The sequence below is a fragment of the Dasypus novemcinctus genome, chromosome Y (genome assembly GCF_030445035.2).
Source record: "Dasypus novemcinctus isolate mDasNov1 chromosome Y, mDasNov1.1.hap2, whole genome shotgun sequence".
NCBI lineage: Eukaryota > Metazoa > Chordata > Mammalia > Cingulata > Dasypodidae > Dasypus > Dasypus novemcinctus.
Window position 1 is genome coordinate 2796245 of NC_092216.1, and position 24463 is coordinate 2820707.

General features: G+C 48.7%; 2 protein-coding genes across 7 annotated transcripts in view; both read right to left on the reverse strand.

The window, feature by feature from the left end:
• LOC139438380 (arylsulfatase D-like) overlaps window positions 1-18785 on the reverse strand; it is a 31124-nt gene extending 12339 nt beyond the window's left edge. Inside the window, exons 1-7 of one of the 5 annotated variants that reach the window (XM_071213479.1) lie at window positions 18524-18785; window positions 16577-16726; window positions 11236-11357; window positions 8382-8504; window positions 4917-5340; window positions 4562-4698; window positions 2248-2382 (exon numbers count right to left, since the gene is read on the reverse strand). In XM_071213479.1, coding sequence (XP_071069580.1) covers window positions 2248-2382; window positions 4562-4698; window positions 4917-5340; window positions 8382-8504; window positions 11236-11357; window positions 16577-16726; window positions 18524-18567 — 1135 coding nt within the window. In that variant the 5' untranslated portion in view covers window positions 18568-18785. Of the gene's footprint in view, window positions 1-2247; window positions 2383-4561; window positions 4699-4916; window positions 5341-8381; window positions 8505-11235; window positions 13470-16576; window positions 16727-17235; window positions 18259-18523 lie in introns of those variants that run through there. The other 4 variants (XM_071213480.1, XM_071213478.1, XM_071213477.1 and 1 more) reach the window with 4 other exon arrangements.
• Window positions 18786-18839: 54 nt separating this feature from the next.
• The window catches only part of LOC139438381 (arylsulfatase L-like), a 47580-nt gene continuing 41956 nt past the window's right edge, over window positions 18840-24463 (reverse strand). For both annotated transcript variants that reach the window (XM_071213482.1, XM_071213483.1), the window contains one exon: window positions 18840-21912. In XM_071213482.1, coding sequence (XP_071069583.1) covers window positions 21557-21912 — 356 coding nt within the window. In that variant the 3' untranslated portion in view covers window positions 18840-21556. The remainder of the gene's footprint in view (window positions 21913-24463) is intronic.

The window sequence follows — 24463 nt, forward strand, 5'->3', positions numbered from 1 at the left end:
TCTTTGACTCCTTCTAGCCCTGGCTCTTAAGCTGCCACGGTTGATGATGAGCAGAGAAGAAATGACTCTGCTGAGAACAGCCCAGATTGCAGACTGGCGAGCAAAACGTGCATTGTTGTTCTGAGAGGCTTAGTTTCTAAGCTTTGGGGTCGTTTGTTACACCGCCCTGGATAACTGTATGCACACACACGCACCCCATCTCAAATTGCGTCAATGCGGAACACTAAAACTTGCTGAATGGAATATCCCTTATTTCCATTAGGCTGAGTTAGGTCTAGCCACGTGTGTGATGGTTTGAGGCTGTAGGGGCCCCAGAAAACTGTGTTCTTAGAGTTAATCCAGTCCTGTGGGTGTGGAGCCTTAAGTAAGATCTTTTGGGGAGTAGGATCTTAATTCCAGTGAAGATCTGAATGGGTCTAACTCCTCTTACTGGAGTCCTTTATAAGAGAATGAAGTTCAGGCAGAGAGAGAGAAAACCACAGGAGCAAGAAACTGAAAGCAAGAAAACCTGGAAGAGAAGGGAGAGCCCAGCAGATACACCATGTGCCTTGCCATATGACACAGGCGCCCAGGATCACTGCGGCCACTCTTCAGGGAGTAGGGATTACCTGACAATGCCCTGATCTGGACATTTTCATGGCCTCGGAACTGTAAGTTTGTACGCTCATCAATTCCCATTGAAAAAGCCGCTCCAGTGCTGGTATACCGCTTTGAGCGCCTTAGCAAATAGAATGCCATGCCAACACAGCTAGTGAAATAAGGATCCTGAAAGCTCCTGGGAAAAGGTATAAACATTACTCTTTGAGGCAAAGAAACTGCTTTCAATGTCACTGCCACATTTTAACATCTTTTAAGAACGAGTTCCAGGTTTGGGCCTTGATGGCTCAGAGTGGAATGGCGACTCTAAAAGAGCAGGTTCTACACACACCATTGCTTGGTTTTAGACCCTAAAAATTATGAGAGTGTAGCAGTTATCAATGCTGCGTAACAATCCACCCAGCTTAAAATAACCATTTTATTGGTGCACAGTTCTTTGGGCCAGTGAGGAGCTGGACTCAGCTAGGTGGACCTTCTCCTGGTCTCACCTGCAGCCAATAATTCTCAGGGTGCCAAAAGCTGGCTGGGTCTGCCAGGGCTGTCAGTCCAGGGAGCCTCACCCAGGCGAGCTCATCTGCTGCATTTGGTCGGATTTCCTTCACGGCGGGGATTTGCAACAAGAGAAGGCAGGCCCTAGAGCACAGGTCCCTGCCTGTGACACAGTTACTACCGTCCTGATATCCAAAGCCAGTGGCACGTCCAAGCCACTAAAACCAGGGGGTCCATGAACTGACCTGCTGATTCCCACTTGCTGCTTTGTCTACAACAGCAGGTACTCAAGAAATCCTGGCTGAATGGGTGGACCCTTTTTTACTTTCGGATGCTTCGTCGGGGATTAGGGCAGATGGAAATGAGTTTATGAATACCCAAAAGAGAAAGATTATGTTTTTTTTTTTTTTTTTAAAGGTGGTACCAGGGATTGAACTTGGGACCTCGTACATGGGCAGCAGGTGCTCAACCGCTGCACTCCCCAGATTATGTTTCGGAACTAGTTTATTCCTGGGGGGGTGAGACCCTTTGACTGCATCCAATTCAGCTGAGGGGACTTTGATTAGATTACTTGATAAGGTCCACCAAGGGCTTTGGATTGGATGATGCCAGGGAGGCAAGGCTCACATTGAGTCCCTGTTCCCTTGCTGATATACATGGAAACAGAGAGAGAGATGGAGAGGAAAAGGGAGCTGCAATATTCTATTATTCCTGCTGTGTAAGAGAGAGGATTGCAGGAAAACAGAAGCCCCCAGTGGTTCAAAGAGCTAGGCTCAGGGAGACCTAACCCACATGCTTGATAGCTTGCAGCTGAATGTGGGAAGAGAGCAGAGCAGCCGAGACTGAGACAGGAAAGGGAAAAGCTCTCTGCCTGGCCGCTGACAGCTGAGCTCTGGGAGCCGGACTTGGCAGAGATCGGCCACCATCTTGCTTCACCAAATGGAACCACCAGGCGCTGACTTTGGGGAGAAAGCCCCTCTTACGGTGCCTCGATTTGGACATGGTACGGCCTCAGAACCCTAAGTTTCTATAAATTCCCTTTAGAAAAGCCAACCCATTTCTGGTAACTTGGCCTGGCGGCCCTTTGGCAAACGAAAACAGGGATGTTTGTTCCACTGATCATGTCCCCGCGCTTTCACCGCCAATATCCTTTGGCCTTACCTTTATATATTCCGTTCCACCCGCCGAGCTGCCCCTGCTCATCCCGGGCCTCCAAATGTCCTCCGTGATCAGAGGTGAAATAGGTGAAGGTTGTGTTCTTCAAACCATTTTCTTCAACCGCTTTAAGAATTTCACCTTACCAAAAAAAAAAGGAACGTTTCAGGACAAAGAAAGAAAACAAAATGAGCAGATTCCATTCAACTTGCCTTTTCTGTATATGGTGCCTCTGGGTAGAAAGTCATTAAAAGGGATGACATCCAAGGTTGATTGTAAATTTTTGGAAATGAATGGAAATGGTGAAAGCACATGATAGTGTTTGTGATCAGAAGAGCTATTACATAGGTATGACAGTGGCTGAAAGGGAAAGTCTAATATCACAAGGAAAGCTAAAAGCGAAATAGGACTGTACCGCACAGCGAGCCAGCCCTCTTGTGAAAAATGAGTGTGGTTAATAGTGCCTATTTAAGAATGTTCTTCTCTGAAACAGAACAAATGTCTGTTAATGGTACAAGATGTTAATATCCGGGTAATATTTGCACAAAAATACAAGCAATGCAAATGACGGACAGTAATGTATGGTAATATATTAAAAATCTTGCACCAATGATAAAAAAAGGAAAGATGCTAAGTGAAAGAAACTAGAGGAAAGTTACTACATATTGTTTGAATTCATCTGTACAAAATGTGAATATAAATAAATGATAGGCAGAGAAAGAGATTAGCAGTGATGTAGGGCAGGAGAAGGATAGATTGAGCGGCAACTGCTAAGGAGTAGTTCTGTTTTTGTTTTTATTAGTAGTAGTATTAGAGTAATGAAAATGTTCTCATGCTGATTGAATGATGAATGCATGACTCTCTGATTATACCCAATGCCACTGATCGTACACTTTGGATGGATGATATGGTTTACGAACACGTTTCAATAATTTTTTTTAAAAAGAGATTCCATCATTATGACCACAAAATGTTAAGCTGAATCAAAGTGCTCGAATACCTCAAAGTTTCTAAGAAAGATATTACCAATACAGGAAACAGGAAAACCTCCAAAAGTGTCGTGCTTTACACAAAGCCTGTCTGTGTGTTTTGCGTGTCTCTAGTAAGTGCACTGAGGAAGGGGGAGGGTGGAAGTGGTGAAAGCAGTTCAGAGAGACCTCTGTCTATCAAGAAACCCAAGGCCAGCAGCTCCCGTGGATTTTGGTCTTTGAGGTTCCCATGAGGCAACTGCCTCATCCCCAGAGAACAGAGGGCCGTCTAGCCCTCAAAATGCAGATCTTTAATCAGGTCCACCCTCCTATTATTTTGCGGCTATAGCTTCTTCGGCTGGTCCAATGAATCCCTTTGTTTGTTTCAGGACATCTTACAAAACACTGCAATGACCTGATGTCTCGGTTCCTTTAAGCATCGATCGCCCCACTGCTTCTTTCCAGGGGGGTTTCTCAAGTTCCCATGGGAAAGCGACTTTGTTTCATTGTCCTAAAAGGTGACAGCACGCCTTGGCTTTCTGAAACTTTCTTTTTAGGAGGTACCGGGGATTGAACCCAGGACCTCATACCTGGGAAGAGGTGCTCAACCACTGAGCTACATCGGCCCACCAGTGAGAGTTGGTTTTTTGTTTGTTTGTTTGGCCCTGATACATGGGAAGCAGGTGCTCAACCACTGAGCTACATCTGCCCACCAGAGAGAGTTGGTTTATAGCGTTTGTTTGTTTGGACCTCGTACATGGGAAGCAGGTGCTCAACCACTAAGCTACATCTGCTCCCCAGTAAGAGTTGTTTTTTGTTTGTTTTGTTTGGACCTTGTACGTGGGAAGCAGGTGCTCAACCACTGAGCTACATCTGCCCACCAGTGAGAGTTGTTTTTTTTGTTCGTTTGTTTGGACCGCATACATGGGAAGCAGGTGCTCAACCACTGACTATAGCTGCCCACCAGTGAGAGTTTATATCATTTGTTTGGACCTCATACATGGGAAGCAGGTGCTCAACCACTGAGCTACATCTGCCTACCAGTGAGAGCTATTTTTTGTTTGTTTGTTTGGACCTCATACATGGGAAGCAGGTGCTCAACCACTTGAGCTACATCTGCTCCCTGCTTTCTGAACCTTTGAATAATGACTCTAAATGCATGTCTTTGCAGAAGGAAGGATTTGCGCCAACTAGGCTAAGGAATCTGAAGCACCGGAGGAGCAAAGAATGACCTGGGGGAGATTTCCCTGCTCTTTGCCTTTTCTGTTTTTCTTCCTGGCCAGATGGACAGTCTTGTTTCTACATGTTAATGCCAAGCCCAAGAGTAAGACTTGGTCGGACATTTGGCTTACCCACTAGCCAGTCCATTTCCTCCACGTTGTCTCCGTACAAGCCATGGCGACTTTTCCCAAGAAACGCTTTTGTGGACACGAGAGGAATGTGGACATGTAGCAAGGAAACAAAGAGGAGAAATGGCCCGTGCTTATTTCTGAAAGAAGAAATCCACCTTTACAATTTATGGTACACAACGGCGTACGTTTCTATGCTATTTGACAGGTTACCCTGCTTCAAAGTAGAGACGTTAACCTGGGAAAACAACCCATGTGAAAAGGCTGAATTTCTTAAACCACTCCTGGTAAGGTTGTTTGAGGAAACCCCGAGAGACCCTGAAAACGAAACTTCGTAAACACAGGATCGTTTCATTACCTTTCAATATAGGAAACTGCCTCCTTCAGCAGACGATGTGTCGTTCTTTCCAAAACCATGGGCTGTTCTGTTACCTCGAAGTTCCTCATCAGGATGCAATTCCAGCGACGCACAAACCCAAAGCTGGCGTACCAGGAGGCGAAAAAGAGGAAGACGAGGCCGGACGCCCCCAGGACTGCTTTCCAGGAGATGGAGATTAAACCAGACATCCTGCCGGCGGCCAGGGAGAGCAACCCCAAAGCCATGACCTGCGTGGAAAGCCAGAGCTTGGCTCTCAGCACAGCATCCACCTCGGGGGGTCTGCTCGGGTGGCAGTCGCTGACGAGCGTGAACGGCATGCCGTAAAAGTAGTCGAATCCGTGATTCAGGGGGTGGTGGCAATGGTCCGTGCGAGATACACAGCTCACCCCTTGGTGCCACTTTCCTAGAGACCAGAGGGAAAATGTTGAATGGAAACAAATTTAGAACTCAACTAACTAGTCACCTTCTCAGACTAAGTTGGATGTTCTAAGGGAAAGGAAGCTCTGCAACAGAGAAATCTGAACAAAGAAAGGCAATGAATGTGTTTGATGCTGGTGTTTAAAAAGGATATGGGGGGAAGCGGACTTGGCCCAATGGACAGGGTGTCCGTCTACCACATGGGAGGTCCATGGTTCAAACCCCGGGCCTCCTTGACCCGTGGGGAGCTGGCCCATGCGCAGTGCTGATGCGCGCAAGGAGTGCCGTGCCACGTAGGGGTGTCCCCCGCATAGGGGAGCCCCACGCACAAGGAGTACACCCTGTAAGGAGAGCAGCCCAGCACGAAAGAAAGTGCAGCCTGCCCAGGAATGGCGCCACACACACGGAGAGCTGACACAACAAGATGATGCAACCAAAGAAACACAAGATTCCCGTGCCGCTGACAACAACAGAAGCGGACAAAAAGAAGAACACGCAGCAAATAGACACAGAGAACAGACAACTGGTGCGGGGGAGGAGGGGAAAGGGAGAGAAATAAATAAAAATTTAAAAAAATAAATAAAAAATAAAAAGGATATGGGATATGCTGTGAGTGCTAATAAAATACGTACATGTAAGGGTTATTATCAAGTTATCAGAGGCTTACAATTTTCTGGAGCATTTGTATTACATGCTTTGTACCATGAAATGATTCTGCTGTTAAAGAGCTTACGATATATGACTGACCAATATATGTATTTTTAGGAAGTACCAGGGATTGAACCCGGGACCTCGTACATGAGTTATTTTATAGCAGATTAGCAGGAACTGGCTCCCTCTGTCAACTAGTAATTAAAAATACCTGTAAGGATTTATTAAGGGCACTAATGCACAACAATATCCTATAGACAGACCATGGTAAGCCCACATCTCAAATTCCAGTGAAATGTACCCAGGATCCGGGTGTCAGCAGTTACACCTATTTTAGGCTAGGGTCCCTTAGAGAGCTCAAGTTTGGGTACAAAACTAGAAGGAAAAGGCTCCAATGTACTATTTGCCCAAATTTCCAGATGGAGGGGTTAAACTGGCAGGAGACCAGTCATCTGTCTTGAGAATCTGCGGGCTTCTTTTCCCACATATCCTTCTGCTTCATACATTTAGGGAATAAAATATTCGGAGAGGGTGAGTGTGCTGGGGTAGAAAATAAATGCAGGAGAATCTCCAGCCTCAAAAGCTTTTTACCCTTTGGAATATGGAGAATCATCTTCCTACAAAATAGACTAGGCATGTGCAAAGGAATAAAAATATTAAAGAAGCAACTAGTCTTTGGTGAAGGCAAGAGTAAATTCTCATCCAATTTAAAAAGATTCTGTTGCAGCTCCTACTTTCTGGTTTATTGGACTTACCCTGGCCAGCTAACAAGGAGGTGAAGAAGGTCAACCACCACACCAGGGAGCCAAGAGTGCCTACAACTGCAAGCAGGAGAATTGCATCCAGCATCCATGTGGGATCTAAGCCCCTCTCAATATAGAGGTGGACTGGACATCACCATCCCAGGGTCCACGGGATGGAGGAATACAGTATGGATTAGAGTGGACTTACTGATATTCTACTATGGAACTACTGTGACTAGTAATGGAAGAAACTGTAGCATTGATGTGGAGAAACTGGCCACGGGAACTGCTGAGGATAGGGAGAGGGAAGAAGAGATGTGATGTGGGGGCATTTTCAGGACTTGGAGTTGTCCTGGGTGGTGCTGCAGGGACAGTTACCAGACATTGTATGTCCTCCCATGGCCCACTGGGTGGACTGTGGGAGAGTGTGGGCTATGATGTGGACCATTGACCATGAGGTGCAGCGGTGCTCAGAGATGTATTCACCAAGTGCAATGAATGTCTCATGATGATGGAGGAGAATGTTGCTATGGGAGGAATGGGGTGAGGGGGGTGGGGGGTATATGGGGACCTCATATTTTTTTAATGTAACATTTTTAAAAAATTAGAAAGAAAAAAAAGATTCAGCTCCAAAATGAGGAGAGAAAGGAAAATCCATGATGTCAGGCATCCTCACCCAAGGGTGGTCAATTGTTAGCGGAACATTCCAGTTTGGTGGCTAAGAAGTTGTGCTTTCCCTTATGGGGTGGGAAGGAGAAATAAAAGGAGATTGTAGAATACCCTTGAAAAAGCTGTTGAGTCTGGGATTTCACTGACATTTCTAAAATACCAGGGATTTGTAAAAGGAGGAAATATTTAACACCCCTAGCCAATGGCCACTGACACAAAGTAGGGGGCATCATGGATCTTTCTGACTTGAACAGCAGCTGAGGGTGGGAGTGGAAGAGATGAGCAAGGGGAAGGCTGCCCTTGATAAAACACCCCGGGTGCCGAGTCTCATGAGCATCCCTGGCGGACGACATTTCACCCGTGTTGTCACAGCTTGTTGCTGTGAAAATTAAGTGCATCCTTTGTGACCCCACAGAGGGGGCTCAGGCTTTCTCTAGACTTTATCCTATGTGCCTTCTCCTTTTGCTGGTTGTACTTTGTATCTTTTGGCCATATTAAACCATAATGGTTGAGTATAACTCCAAGATATGTCCTCTGAGCTCTTCTGGCAAATCACCAAACTGGAAGTGATCTTGGGGATCCCCCAAAATGCCCTCTCTTATGATGGGGGAGCTTCAGACCCTCCCTGAGCCTGTGATGTAAAGAAAGGAAGTGATCTTTAGTTCTGTGGGTTTGGGAATGGTGAGCGGCACTTTGCCGAAGGATAACCTCTAAGAGGTTGGCACAGGAGGAGATGGACATGCCAAAGGAGGGCAAGAGGTCCATCTCCCAAAGTTTTGGATCAAAAAGAACTCTTCAGTGACAAAACGTAAAAAGTCACAAACTCCTCAAGACGGATTAGACACCAACGCTGGGATTAGAGAAGGACGCCATGACTTCCTCTGCTTTGGAGTAAAACACATTCCTACGGATCGCCGATCACCCCCATCATGGAGAATGATGCCAGAATTCCATACCGCCTCACCTATCAGGCCAGTGCTGTATCCCTGCTGCTGGAGGATTCTCGCAAAGGTGGTTTCATTTGGAGGCAGTCCACCTGAGCCTCCGTTCCACTGAAGTGCCCGGTAGCCGTTGCTGGCTTCCATGCCTGAGGAACACATCAGAGAAGGATGACTCAAGTTTCCATAGCAGGTCTCACTAGGGGGTGGATCTGCTCCCCCAGGGCATGTGATGGAATCTGGGAAATGTTGGGGTGTCACACCTAGGGAGCGAGATGTTATTGGTCTCTAGGGGGTGCAGCCGAGAGACGCCACTCAACATTCTACACTGCACAAAACATATCCCTGCCACAGAGAATTATTCCTCTCCAAATGTCACTAGTGCTGGGCCAGGAACCTCTGCTCTAGAGGGAATATGGTTGCTTGGCGTTTACTGGCTCTTGCAGCCTACCTGTGTATTGATATGAGACTGTTTTCATTGCACAATGTAATACTACAGAGTTATGGAGATGAATGACTCATAGACCCCTGGATCAGCATGAAAAAAGCTTATAACGAGCATATTAAATGAAAAAGAGCAAGGAATGGAAGATACATTCACTCCCATTGAAATAAAATTCAAAAATCAAGGGAAATCACACACACAGACACGGTAATTCTGTAAAGAAAATGATTTAAAAATTCCAAACGGTGACCTTTAGTTGCTAGGGAACTCTTTAAGGTTGATTTTTTAAATAAGGTGGTTTTTTTTGTTTTTTTTTTTTTATGCTTTAAAACTTCCACGTAGTATATATTCTTTAGTATGTTTTAAGTACTTCTATAATTAAATTACAAGTTTTTTTTAGGAAATAAGGGTTGGAAGAGTACATACAAATGGAACAGGTTTGGTGAAAAGTGAATAACGAGGAAGTATCCCTTTGGTAAATATATATATATATATATATCCAATTTGGGGGGATTTTACCCATTTACAATTCACATGAGGTATGTGTGCCTCTGGAAGAACAGCAAAGAGTAAAAAAAAGTAGAAAAATAAACAAAAAACATGCCAGCTTTCAGGATAAACTCAGCTCAAACTCTTGACCTCTTACAAGTCCTGTAAGAGGTAGCTGCTGTTGCATCTCTCAACCTGTCACCAACATCCTCCATCCAAGCTGACTATGGAATCGCTCACCCTCTTGCCAGCTGTCTCTTTGTCAGGACTCAGGGGAGACCTTACTTTTTTGGGGAACAGTTTCCTTAGCCCCCAACCCTGGCCTGGGGAATTAACTGTATGTTAGCACTCGTGATACTCTCAGCAATTGCCTTCACCCTTCCCAGCTTTCGAGCGCTTCCTGTGTGTTTATCATCGGAGTTACCATTTCATTGATTCTTCTGAGCTTTAGGCATTTATTCCCATTTCGTCCTCAACATTTTGTTCTTAGCATCTTATTACAGACTCCAATGTTGGAACACACTGGCTTCATGTAAGTGTAAAACTCTCCCGCCTTCCTAAGGTAACTTGCCAACACCCAGCAGAGGGGACACCATCAGCCCCATTCTCTGGGACCCTCTCCTGACCCTTCCCTGTCACCTCCCTAAAACCACCACTCTGAGTTCTTATTCTGTGGGTTTACTTTTGCCTGCTTTTAACTCGATGGAGATGGCATCAAAGGGGATGAGCTCATGAGCATCTTGCTTCTTCTGTTCAGCATTGCATGTGTGAGATTCAACAACACCATTATGACTAGCAATAATTCATTTATTCCATTTCTGTGCAGTGTTCCAGTGTGTGATAGACCACAGGTGATTAAGCCATTCTCCTGCAGATGAACTGTTGCCAGCACACAGTGAGTGTTTTCCGTCATGTCTCTTGGGGAACATACGTGTTCATACGTGTTGGGTACATACTTAGGAAGGGGATGGCCAGGTCATGGGTTATGCATGTATTCAGTGTAAGCAGATATTGACAAATAATGTTCCAAAGTGGTTGTGCTAATGTATAACTCCACCGAGAGAGAGAGTTCCAGTTGTTCCACATCCCTGTCAGCACTTGGTATTATCTATCTTTTTCCCAATTCAGCCACTGCAGTGAGACATGTGGTTTTCAGATTATGTTTGAGATGGTAGTAGATGATATCTTGGGACAGATTCTCGTTGCTTCCTATCATTCTCAGGGCGAGTCCTTGGACTGTGTGGCATATGACCATTTTTCCTCACCCATGGCCCACTGGATTACTCTCCTATTGCCGCTATAACAAATTCCATAAACTGCGTGTCTTAAACCAATTTGTATGTATTCTCTTGCAGTTGCAGAGGTGAGAAGTCTAAAATTCGTTCCTTTTAGCAGCTGCCTGCGTTCCTTGACCCAAGCATCTCTCCACCTTCTTCCTTCCTTGTATCTCTTTCCATGACTCTGACCCTCCTACGTCCCTCTTCTAAGGACCTCTGAGATGTCCATTGGGTCCTCCCAGATAATGCAAGATGCCACCTCCTTCTCAAGGTCCCTCATCGCACCTGCAAAGCTCCCTGGTATGGGGGTTCCAGGCCTTAGGAGATGGACATCTTTGGGGCCCATGACTCAGCTGACCACTCCCATCGGCTGTCTGGCCACATGCACAACTTCCCATCAAGACCCAAATAGACAAAGAAAGAAAATGTCGAGCACAATCGACCTCCATAGGAGAGTGGTGATATTCCGAATTCCAAACAGACTCATTTTTTTTTTTTTACCTTTCTATATCAATCACACTATTCTTTACATACAGAGAAACAATGAAACTGCAGATTATCTGCTCATTGTTTGCTCTGTATCTGGAGCAACTCTGCCCTGTTGTCAGAGACAATAAATTTAGTGGGTGCAGACGTGAACCCTCGCGGGGCTGTCCCCAGGACACTGACCTGATCTGAAGGCGTGCCTCCCTGTGAGAAATGCAGCTCTGCTTGGGGTACAGAGGGGCGCGGCTGCCAAATGCTGGGTGAGCTTCACCCCTTCCGTCGCGAGCCGGTCGATATTCGGCGTCCTGAGGAAACCACACACGTTGCTGGTTTGCAGAACTCTGCATGTGAAATCCGCGAAGCTGACGGCATCAAAAGTATTCGCCAGGTGCAGTGAATGTGCCACGATGATGGAAGAGGTTGTTGACGTGGGAGGAGTGGGGTGAGGGGGGGTGGCGGGTATAGGAGGACCTCCTATTTTTTAAATGTAACATTTTTTTAAAAAGAGAGAAAAAAATATAGAGGGGGTTCAACACGTCCTCCTTAAAACATCAAAAATTTACACATAGACCATTTGCCGTGGCGAGCCCTATTGGAGAGTGAGGCAAAAGGAAAAAGTGTGGCCTTCAAGACATGTCCTTATGGTGATTTTCTTTTAAAAATATTTTGTTAGACTCTGTTTTTATGTAAGACTTAGGATTGCAGGAAATTTGTGCAAAAAGAACAAAGACTTTTTATGTACCCCTGAGCCCCATCACCCTCAATTTGCCCTATTATCAGCATCTTGCATGAGTGTGGTACCATGGTTATAATTTGTTACAACTGGTAAGCCAATATTGATACATCATTATTTTTTTTTAACAATTTTATTGTATTTTTTTTGCATTGTGTGTCCTGCCATAGCCCATTGGGTGGACTGGAGGAGAGTGTAAACTACAATGTAAACCACTGTCCATGTGGTGCAACAGTGTTCCAAAGTGTATTCACCAGGTGCAGTGGATGTGCCGCGATGATAGAAGACGTTGTTGATGTGGGAGGAGTGGGGTAGGGGGGCTGGGGATGTACAGGGACCTCATATTTTTTGAATGTAACATTTAAAAAAGAAAATAAAGAAGAAAAAAAAATCACCTAAGTGATTACACAGGGTTCTTAGAATTAGTAGCAACCCCGTAGGCAATCCTCTTCATTGCATCTTGGTCCTCTGGTTAATTTCATGGGAAAAAAAGGTCTTTGCAGATGTGATTAAGCGAGAAGAGGTTGCAGTGGGGAGATTATCCTGTATTGTCAGGGAGGCAGTGATTTCACGAGGGTCCTTAGGAGAGGGAGCTGGGGGGAGCAGAGTCAGAGCTGTGATGAGGAATGGAGAGGGTGGAGAGGTGCACTTTATATCCTGCCATAACCCACTGAACAGACGGGGGGGAGAGTGTGAACTACAATGTAGACTAGTATCCATGTGGTGCAGCAGTGCTCCAAAATGTATTCACCAGATGCAGTGAATGTGCCACAATGATGAAAGAGGTTGTTGATGTGGGAGGAGTGGGGGTGGGGGGTATATGGGAACCTCTTATATTTTTTAATGTAACATTTTTTTTTGATCTCTGTATCTTCAAAACAATACAATTTTTAAAAAATGATGGGGGTGAGGGGTGGGGAGTGGGGTTTATGGGAACCTCTTAGGTTTTTTAACGTAACGTTTCATGTGATCAACTAACTTTAAAAAAAAGATAATTAAAAAAATAAAATTAAATTTAAATGAATAAAGACAGAGGAGGGCAGCGGGTGTAGCCCAGCGGTTTGAGTTCTAATTCCCACGGATGAGGTCCAGGGTTCAATCCCTAGTACCTCTTTAAAAAAAAAAAAAGAAGACAGAGGAAGGGGCCATGGGCCAAGGGTCGCTAGCAGTTAGAAAGGATTTTCCTCTGGAGAGTGCAGCCATACGGACATTCTGATCTTGGGACTCACCACACCCAGAAGGGTAAGTGAATTAATTTGTCATGTTTCACATCACCCATTCATTTCAGCAGGAACAGGAAGTCAATTCATTTCCCCGTCAGTTTTCTTGTACAATTGGAACGAATCTCAAAACTTGGCAAACGGAGGGAAGCAGACGTGGCTCACGTGACTGGGCTCCCGTCTACCACAGAGGAGGTTCAGGGTTTGATTCCCAGGGCCTCCTGGTGAAGGCGAGCTGGACAAGGCAGAGTGCTGGCCCACGCAGCGCGTTGCCCCACACAGGAGTGCTGGCTCATGCAGCAAATTGGCCCAAGCACAGACCTGGGGCAGCAAGCTGGCACAACAAAAAGGGACACCGAGGAGAGACAATAAGAGACGCAGGAGACCAGGGAGCTGAGGTGGCGCAAGAGAACGATCGCCTCTCTCCCACTCCAGAAGGTCCCAGGATCGGTTCCCGGTGCCACCTAAAAGAGAAGACGAGCAGACACAGAGCACACAGCGAATGGACACAGAGCAGACAGCAATCACACACACACAAAACTGGGGACGGGGGGCGGTGGGGGTGATAAATAAGTTAAAAACAAAAAAACTTGGCAAATGGGGCACATGGGCCCCTGGCTCAGTTTTCCAGGGTTCCTTAACCAGTAGCACAGGTTGGTTGGTTTAACCCACGAGAATTTACCGCCTAAGCGTTTTAGGCCCCGAAGTGTGACTCTCAGGTATCAGAAGGCCCTGATTTCTCTGCATTCTGCAGGGGGCTGGCGGGCATCGCGTGATTCAGTCTCGGCTTCCATCACGTGCTTGCCCATCTCCTCTGTCTCCTGGCTGTGCCCAATGTTCTCTGCTTGCAAAGACTTCCTTCAAATTTTGGCTTAAGCCCACCCTGAATCCATTTGGAAACAGATCCTTAAAAGATCCCACTTACGAAGAGGTTCAAACCAACAGGACTGGGGGTTAGAAACTGAGCAGGTGTTTGTGGGGGTACAATCTACTATGCGTACAAACTTGGGGGTACAGCCTGAAGCTGGAACGGATAACTGGCTCCAATTCAAAACGTCTGGGAAAGAATGAGTTGAGGGGAAGGAGAGGGAAAAACAGGTGTAATATGGGGGCATTTTTGGGACTTGGGAGTTGTTCTAAATGACATTGCAATGATAGATGCAGGGCATTATATATCTTGCCATAACCTGCAAAATTGTCTGGCAGAGTGTAAACTACAATGTAAACTATAATCCACGCTTAGCGGCAACGCTCCACAATGTATTCATCAATTTTAACAAATGTACCACACTCATAAAGGATTTGTTAATGTGGGAAAATGTGAGAGGGGTAGGGAGCAGGGCATGTGGGAATCCCCTATTTTTCAGATTTATTTTATTTCTCCCCACCCCCTCATTGTTTGCACTCACTTCATCTGTTCATTGTGTGCTTGTCTTCCTTTTTTTTTTTTTTAGGAGGTACCAGAAACTGAACCCAGGACCTCCCATGTGGGAGGGAAGCACCTAATGGCTTGAGCCACCTCTGCTCCCTGCTTTGTTGGGTCTCTCATTATGTTTTCCTCCTTGTGTCTCGTTGCATTAGCTCGCTGCCTTGCTCGTCTTCCTCAGGAGGCACCAGGAACCAAACCCAGGCCCTTCCATGTGGTAGGCAGGAGCTCAATCGCTTGAGCCACATCCGCTCCCCTCCCCTATATTTCTTATGTAACGTTTACGTTATCTAAGTCGTTTTAAAAATATATAAAAGTATATTATAGAAAACACAAGAATGAGTTGAAGTCATCAAGATAAACTTTGTCGGAACAACACGGAGCTCTAAACCCGGCCTCAAATGTGCACCTATCTAAATTAACCTGTGGCCCTGTGAACACACCTGAGAATTTCTTTATGGGGACAACTTAGTTCTTTGGGATCAGAGCTGGACCAGGCACAGGTTGGGGGATTCTGTGCTCGTCAGACCCCACCTCCGCAGAGAAGGATGGGCATCGGATTCTCATGCTCCGGCATTCAGGGACAAATGGAGACCCCGGGTTATCTGAGGTGTGCCTGCTCTGGTGGGAGGACGGGGGGTCTCTGGGGACACAGTGGACAGGGCAGGTTTGTGCAGGGTTTGGAAAGCCCACCACGGAAGGGGAGCGCCCCAGCTGTCTGCGTAGCCCTCTGGTCGGGAGCTCCTGGAGGGCAGAGGCCAGTTCAACGCCAGGTTTCCAGAGGCAAAGCAGGCCAGCCTTGTGGAGGGAAGGGGGTACAGGCTGACCTGTTGTAGAAGTCGAGAGAAGTTCAATGGTTTGCGTATAGAAAGGCCAGGACTCGGGAATAATTTGGGGAAGGAAAAAGGATATATTCACGACCGGCCGGGCTCAGAGCTTCTCATTCAAAATCCGAACCCTGAACGAACAAGATGTTTGAGTTCCTTTTATACAGAGGAAGGGCCAAATGGTTCTTTGTTTCAGTGCTCAATAGGCTTGAATTAGCATATATCTTCCATACAGACTTCATACATTCTAGATAAGCTTTTAGCCCATCTGGTTTGCATGTTCCCTGAATATTTAAAGTTTATAGAGTTTGCATTGCTCAACCGGGAGTGGAGTTGTTGTCATGGTTACCGAGGGCTGGGCTGCAGCCTCTCACCGTCCCAAACGCACAGCTCAGGTTCTCCAGGAAGAGATGACCAGCCCCTCATCCACAGCCTCTATCATACCTACTCCAGATTTGCACACACCCCACTTTCGGGGGTGAACGGTGGCCCCCGAAAGATAGGTCCAACTCCTCGCCCCAGGATCTCAGATTGGGGCCTTATTTGGAAAAAGCGTTGGTTGAAGATGGAATTAACAGGTCGTCCTAAAGTTACCCTTCTCATGAGGAGAAACAAAGAGGGAGAGGAGAAGGCACGTGGGGATGGCGGCCGAGAGCCGAGGGAAGTCTTTGCAAGTCATAAAAGACTGCGGGTCCAGAACGGACCCTCTGTTTTGGAGGGAGCAGGTCCCCAACCACCTGGTGATTTCAGTTTTCCCACTTCCAGAACTGGTGTCTCAATAAATCTCTGTTGGTTGACCTTCTTCGCCTCCATGTTAGCTGGGTGGGCTATGGTGTGAACCATTGACCATGAGGTGCAGTAGTGCTCAGAGATGTACTCACCAAGTGCAATGAATGTCTCATGATGATGGAGGACGTTGTTGTTATGGTGGGAGGAGTGGGGTGAGGGGGGCGGGGGTATATGGGGGCCTCATATTTTTTGAATGTAATATTAAAAAATAAAGACCAAAAAAATAAATCTCTGGTGCTTTAAGACACAAAGCTTGTAACGATCTGGTGCTGGCCGTGGCAGGAAACTGCTAAACCCACCCACTACAGTTCCAGGTTTCCTTGGAAGGCTTAGGACCCTCGTTTTATGAAAAAAAATAAAATCATAATTAAAAAAAAATTATATATATATATATAAATGTTGAGTTCTGACATAGGAAGAAACTTCCTCCTTCCTACCAGCAGATATGACAGCACCATTAGGCCAAGCACAGGTGTTTGAAAAAGCACGTGCCCACACGCTCATTCCCTGCGCCGGTGCCAAACTTTACCTCAGGGTGTCATTGCCATAGCAACCGAGGTCGCCAATCCCCAGGTCATCTGCCATGATGAGAAGAATATTTGGTTTGAAGCCACTCGCTGCTTTGGGTTCACACATCTTCAGGAGCAGGCCTGCCATTAACAGAACTGGAAACCAGTTCCTAATTAAGAAAAAAAAAAAAAAAGGGACAGTGATGTGGGGGCATTTTCGGGACTTGGAATTGTCCTGGGTGGTGCTGCAGGGACAGAGGCTGGACATCGTATATCCTGCCATAACCCACTGAATGGACTGGCAGAGAGTGTCAACTGCAATGTAAACTATAATCCATGCAATGCAGCAGTGCTCCAAGAGGTATTCACCAAATGCAATGAATGTGCCACACTGATTAAAGAGGTTGTTGATGTGGGAGGAGTGTGTGTGTGTGGGGGGTATATGGGGACCTCTTACAGTTTTTAATGTAACATTTTTTGTGATCTATGCATCTTAAAATTTAAAAATTTAAAAAATAATAAAAGGCAGAAACAGATGCCTACGACTCAGAATGACAAGTGGGCATTTCCAACCAGCTTGACTAGCAGGCGTTTGTAGCACGAGTAAACTGAGAAACAGCCAGCGTTTGCATCTAGTTTATGGACCTTTGTCCCAATTGTTTGCCTTGTAAAAACACACCCCAGGAAGCTGGAACCGGTCGGCTCGTTTCCCTTTGTTTCTGCAGGCCCTGTGCGTAAAGTTTGGTTTCTTTCGAAAACTTTCTTTCGCTGCTGTCGCTGCTGTCGTTCCCCCGCCCCTCCTCTTCCCATGGTTGCATTTTGCCACTTGAGAAGAAATCTCACAGCAGGCCCGGCTGGCGCCTTACGCGCTCGCGCTGCGGCCCGAGGCGCTCCATCCGCGTGCGCCCTGCCCCAGGACGGGCACGGAGCCGGGCAGCCGGGCCGGGGGTGAGGCGCGGGCCTGGGCGAGCGCCTGGCTATGACTTACAGCGTCCAACGGTGGTCCCTGAGATCCTCCAGTGAGCTGGCGCTCGACTGCCCCAGCACGGGTCTGACCGGCATGTTGGACACGGGGTGCAGCCAACCGGGGGCTCAGAAAACCCAAGTGCGTAAAAGGGATTGGCAGAGACCCGGGGGGCGGGCCCTGGGCTCTCCAGCCCCGGAAAGAGCCGAGACCTGGGGTGGGGGGCGCGCTAGAAGCGGCCTAATCCAGATGCCCAGACCCCCCGCTGGAGCCCCTGCGTCCCCGGGCACCCCCGATTGCGCCCTGCGGGAGAGCAGGAGAGAGACGCAGGGGATTGTGACGGCCCCCGGGAAGGGGTCACCGAGGCTGGGGGAGGGGCGTCCCGGCGGTGACACTGGGGGGCGGGGGTGAAAGCTGGAGCTCCGGGGCGGGGAGCGGGGCGTGTCTGAAGAGGGGGAGGGGGCGGCCACGAGCGCGCTTCCCGGGTGTGGAGCGGGGAGGGCCGCGACGGGTCCTGAAGAGTACGAGTGCGCTCGGGGGCGGAGCAGGCCTCGAAGACGGGTTGGGGGGCAGCCGGTGGGTCCGGCAGGGGGTCGCGGCCGCGCTCCAGGGAGGCTCCGGGAGAGCTTAGGGCAGCGGATCCGGCTCGGGGTCTCCCGGAAGCTCGCGGGCGGCCCCCGGAGCAGGACCCCCGGCGCGCGTTAGGCCGGGGAGTGCCCGGCTCCGATCTCCCTCCCCTTCCGCTCCCCGGTCCCGCCCCTTCCCCGTCCTTCCTCCCCTGCTTCCCTCTCCCTCCCACCACCACCTCTTCCTCTCTCCCCTCCTTCCACCGCCGTCCCCGCCCGCACCTTCCCAACTCTCAGACCCTTGTCCTTCCCCCGCGGAGACGCGGCTCCTGCTGCGCCTTGTTGAATTCCAGACGCGCCGTCCAGGGCCGGCCCCTCCCGCGGTGCCTTCTCGACGCCCCCGCCCCCAACTGGGGCGGCGTCCGGGGGTCCCTCACCTGGCGGGCGAGGCGGCGCGTCCCGGGGCCCGGGGGGCTCCCATGTGCGCGGTGGATCCGAGGTTGGAGCGCGAACCCTGGCGCGCCGAGCCCTGCGAGTGCTCGCGCCTCCGCCGAGCGGAACTGCGCGATCTGGAGCGCGGGGCCTCGCTTTAATCCGCTTAATCTCCGGGGATTTAGGGCCTCCTGGAGGTGCAGCTTGGAAAATGCCCGAGGCAGGTGTGTTTCCGGGAGGCCAGGGCGGTGCGCCATTGTAAATAATGAGTTATAGTCTTTATTTGAAGAGAGTTCACATACCCATCAATAAAACCAACCATTTTATCTTATTGCAAAGTGAATTATCATAATTTATTAATATTTGATGATCCATTAAACTTGTGTATAATTTGCACTATTGCTGTTTCTGATAAACGTCCGTCTGTTTACAATGGCCCCACTGTTAGTCTGTCCTCTTGCTTTTCTCTCTCAGAGCAGATAAAACTATCCACTATTCTGTTAAACAAGGTGCTTTATCCTAATAACTCCTTTATGGACTGTCCCTTTAGCCATACAATCTGACACTTTTGTCACATTTAATTATTTTTTATTTAAATTCTGCTTTATTTGATAGGTTTCTTTCTCTCTCACTTGATCTCTCTCCCACTGTCCCTACATTATTTTCCGTAGTATAAATGTATTAGCTCATATACTTGACTTTTCTGAATCATTCTTGCATTCCTATTTCCATAATTGTAAAAATTAAGAAATAGTATTTAATAATTCTCCCTGGTGTAAAGAGTGTAAATTAATATACTTTTCTTCCTCTAAACATTCTACTCTATCCTATTTTTCTAGACATAATCTTGGAATTTTAGCTGATTTATTTTGACTAAATTATCATTTTCAATATTCCGTTTAAATATGTTATTCAAAAGACTATAACATCCTACTATTTGTAGACCATTCTATGTTTATATGGGTTCGTTTCTTACCACATTTACTTCCTTGCCATGGTTTCGTTTCAGGGTTCTTTATACTGTTTTATAAATTCACCAAGTTAGACTCGCTAGAGATGGGCGAGTTACTCTAGAGTCCCCTGGGGGTGCCTGGTAAAGAATGTAGCCCCCAACCTCTGAATTCACTGAGTTAGACTCTCCAGGAAGGAGGCTAGGGTCTCTTTTGAAAGGAATCCATTTTTGCAACCCTTGCCTTTTAATTGTCCAATTTAGTTCATGTACATTTATTGTGATAGCAGATATCTGGCGTTAATTCTTGGGCATTGTTTAATGCTGCTCTGTCCTGCTTTCTTTATTACCCTAAAGGAATTCTTAATCAGCAGGTGACTTTCCAACTGGGGTTGGCTTTATGGAATGCCACACAGATGGAGAAAGAGGGGGTGGCTCTGGAGGGGGGGGTGGGGAGCAAGAGTCCAGAGGGCCCTGACTTGGAGCATGTGGGGAGGGCAGGGGCCCCTGATTGACTTCATCACCAGCAAAGGTGTGGGTTGTTCTGGGAAGGAAGCAACCTCACCCAGGGGGTCCTGAAGAGCTTGGAGATGAGTGGGTAGGGGGCTGGCAGAAATGCCTGGCTGCCTCTGCTTCTACTTCTCTAAAAGGGTGGTGGGGAAGGAGCTGGGCTCTTACGGACCGTCTGAAGGGCATTTCTTTCTTTTCCCCTTAGGGGAATCCAGTAAAGACCAATGTGAGCCGACACAGAAGAACACACGGCGAATGGACACAGAGAGCAGACAACGGGGGTGGAGGGAGAGGGGAAGGGGAGAGAAGTTTAAAAAAAAAAGACTAAAGGAGTTGGCTTTGGCTTACTTCCCTTAATTCCTCTGAGCCTGGAGATTCAGTGTGAGTCACCCTGGGGCAATTTGAGGAGAGGCTCTTGAGGATAAAACCAGGGGTTGTGTGTTAGTCTTGGAGACTTGGGGGGTGGGAGGGTTACTTGACTTTTCACTCTAGAGATGGAAAGAACGGTTCAAAGGGATTCTCAGAGGGAAGCGGATTTGGCTCAATGGACAGAGCGTCCACCTACCACATGGGAGGTCCAGGGTACAAACCCAGGGCCTCCTGACCCATGTAGAGAGCTGGCCCACGCGCAGTGCTGATGTGCACAAGGAGTGCCGTGCTAAACGGGGGTGTCCCCCGTGTAGGGGAGCCCCAGGCACAAGGAGTGCGCCCCGCATGGAGAGCCACCCCGCGCGAAAAGAGCGCAGCCCACCCAGGAGTGGTGACGCACACACAGAGAGCTGGTGCACCAAGATGACGCAACAAAGAGAGACACAGATTTCCAGTGCTGCCGAGAATGCAAGCAGACACAGAAGAGCACACAGCAAATGGATACGAGAGAGCAGACAACGGGGGAGGAGGAGAAGGGGAGAGAAATAAATAAATCTTAAAAAAAAATAACAAAAGGATTCTCAGAGACGTGTGTGTGTGTGGGGGGGGTGATTGGGTAGGGGGTTGGGAATAGAAGCCCCCTCCCATGGGACCTCCCAGTGGGCATGGTGTGGAGAGATGGACAGGGGGTGGGGTGCACAGCTTTCAGAGTTCCTCTGAAATGTCATGGGCATTTGTTAACAGGGCGCCCCGGCTCCAATTTGAACCAGAGCCCATCCTTGAAAATAGTGAAAAACATACACCAGCATTTAAACTGGCCCCAGGCACACACTTTATCAGCCCCATTCCTTACACTTGGTGCCTATTTCCCGCAAGTCTGTATAAACAGAAACACTTTCCGGCGGGAATTGACCTCTTTCAAGCGCTTTGGTACAGGGCAGCCTCTTCCAGGCGGGGCTGGGGGCCTGTGCCCGGGACCACCCCCCCCCCCCCCCGTTTCTGGGGCGCTTTGCTGTCCTTAAGTCTTGAGTGCCCTTGGGTGACCCAGAGTGTTTTATTATTTCATGGCTGTGGCCCATAATGGCTTTTACTTGATGCCTTCTCTTTGGACTTGGTGAAAGCACTACGCCCTATAAAAGGAGACCTATTTCGACCCAAGTGGGGAAATCCAGCAGTATGGGCGCAGCAGCTGGCTCTGGCCGGCTGTCCCTCACGGGCGGTCATCTTTCCAGTTGCACCAGCAGAAGGGAAAGGAGCCGCAGCACGGCTGGAGCCAAGGCCTCCAGACGTTCAAGGAGTCCAGCTGCGGGACCACAGGTGTGAGTGACTCCCGGTGCTCCTGCACGGCCAGCTTGACCCTTTCCAGCACCTGGCTGAACAGGGGCTCCGTGTCCGGCGTCAGGGGGTGGGCCTCGGAAGGGTCTCTGGACAGATCAAACAGCAAAGGGGGATCGTGCTCAGCCACGTTTTCCCCAGAGCACGGGCAGACCGCTCTCCCGTAGCAGGCACCTGCTCCCTCGGGCTGGAAGATTGGGCTCATGTAGTGGACTTTCCAGAGTCTTCCCCCTAGTAGAAGAAGGAACAGAATGGTAGAAGTCGGCACAGAAAAAGAGCAGCGTTCGTTAGTCAAGGCAGCACCCCAAGTGGGAAGAGCCCACATATCCAGGGGACGGGGTAGACAAATAGAGGTGTGGCCGTACGATGGAATATTACACAGCCCTCTAAAGGAATGGTGCATGCAAAAGGCCATACAATGTAGGTTTCCTTTGATAGGAGATGTCCAAAATCAGCAAATCTAGAGAGAGCAGGTTTGTGATTGCCAGAGGGTGGGTATGGGTGGGCACTGGGGGTGGCTGCTAGGGGTGGGATTTATTTTTGGAATGATGAAAATGTTCCAGAGTTAGATAGTGGTGATGGTTGCCCTTTGAAGAAAGTGGAGTTTACAGCATGAGAATTATGTCTTCATAAAGCCGGTTTTTGTTTTTGTTTGTTTGTTTTTTTAAAGAGTGACTTGCTTGTTTGGTAGCTAGTTGGATTACGGAATTCTCAGAGGATTAAAATGGTAATGGGCAGCGGACTTGGCCCAGTGGTTAGGGCATCCATCTACCACATGGGAGGTCCGTGGTTCAAACCCTGGGCCTCCTTGACCCGTGTGGAGCTGGCCCATGCACAGTGCTGATGCGCGCAAGGAGTGCCCTGCCACTCAGGGGTGTCCCCCGCGTAGGGGAGCCCCACACGCAAGGAGTGCACCCCATAAGGAGAGCTGCTCAGCGCGAAAGAAAGTGCAGCCTGCCCAGGAATGGTGCCGCACACACGGAGAGCTGCTGCAGCAAGATGATGCAACAAAAAGAAACACAAATTCCCGTGCCGCTGACAACAACAGAAGCAGACAAAGATGCAGCAAATGGACACAGAGAACAGACAACTGGGGTGGGGGGGGGGGGAAGGGAAGGGAGAGAAATAAATAAATAAATCTTCAAAAAATAAAAAAGGTAATGTTTTCAAAGAAACCTCTCCAAGCTCCTCCCTAGCTGTGAAAGTGCAGGAAGAAAAGGAAAGCTTGACTTCACCTCTGTCAGAATTTAGGAAGGACTAGCCACTGAACAGTCCAAACCAAAGTATCTGACTACCCCAGGTAGCTAAAGACCGATGATTGTTGCAAACGCTGAGGCAATCAACAAATAATGAACTGATATGGCAGATGGAAGAAGTGTCTGGTGAAATGGTACTGTGATGGGCAGCAGTGCATAAATGGAAATTGGGTTCCGTTGGGAGAGTTTTGGTATTGTGAAGTTAACGATTTCCCCAAGTTAATTGATGCAGTGAGTGCGATTGAAACGGACATTCCAGTGAGGATTTTGTCTTAACCCGCAAAAGACCTGACAGTCCTTTCGAAAGGACAATTGGGGCCAAAGTTTGAAAAGCGAAATAAAGATGATTCGATCCCTAGGGTACTGCATGTGTTACGAAAGTGTGATGATTATACCGAAGATAAAAGCGTGTGATGAAGCTAGGGTGAGGAAAACATCTGGGAATAAATCTAGGTGAACGCAACAGATGAAAAAGCCCGAGGATGGCGTGCTCGCGTCCATGAATGTGCAGAAATGTGTGTGTGGGTGTGTGAGTACACGGGCACGATACGGCAGTGTGCGTTTGCGTGTCGTTAGTGATAAATGTTCTTCGCATCACGGGGGAGTGAACGAATCCTTAAGTAACGTGTAAAGAACAAGTGACAGTTGCCTCACACAATCGCCAAAGGAGGGGCAGCGTTTCAGGGGATTTGGTGACAAGGGGTGGAAAAAGCAATGCCAGGGACCGAATCTCGCCTAAAAAAACAAGTGAAAGCCACTAGGTAGTAAGGGAAGGCAAGCAGAGGCAGGGGTGAGGCTCGCCCCCAGCTTTGCTACCCCCGGATGCAGCCGTGTCAGCGCCCTGGGGTCCTTTGGGGTCACGGCCTTGACTCACGGGTGTGTTGGTGCCACCCGGGCCCTTTGGGGGTGCTTTAGGGGTGCGTTGGGGCCGCAGGGGCCCTTTGAGGGCGCGGATCCTAGTCACAGGTGAGTTGGGGTACCGGGGCCCTTTGGGAGCACTTTAGGGGTGCGTTGGGACCACCGGCACCTTTTTGGGGTGCGGCCCCTACTCACGGGGTAGGCTGGGGTCCCGGGGTCCTTTGGGGGCGGGGCCGCAATTCATGAGTGTGCTGGGGCCCCGGGGCCCTTTGAGAGCACTTTAGGGGTACATTGGGCCACTGGGTCCGTTTGGGGGCACGGCCCCTACTCACGGGTAGGCTGGGGTCCCGCGGCGCTTTGGGGGTGCGGCCCCAATTCACGAGTGGGCTGGAGTCTCGGGGCTCTGTAGGGGTGTTGCCCAGTCTCGCGGGTGGGCTGGGATCCCGGAGCCCTTTGGGAGCACTTTAGGGGTGCGTTGGGGGCACCGGGGCCGTTTGTGGGCGCGGCCCCTTCTCACGGGTAGTCCTGGGTCCCGGGACCGTTTGGGGGCGCGGCTCCGACTCGCAGGTGGGCTGGGGTCCCGGGGCCTTTTGGGAGCACTTTAGGGGTGCGTTGGGGCCACCGGGGCCGTTTGGGGGCGCGGATCCTTCTCACGGATAGTCCTGGGT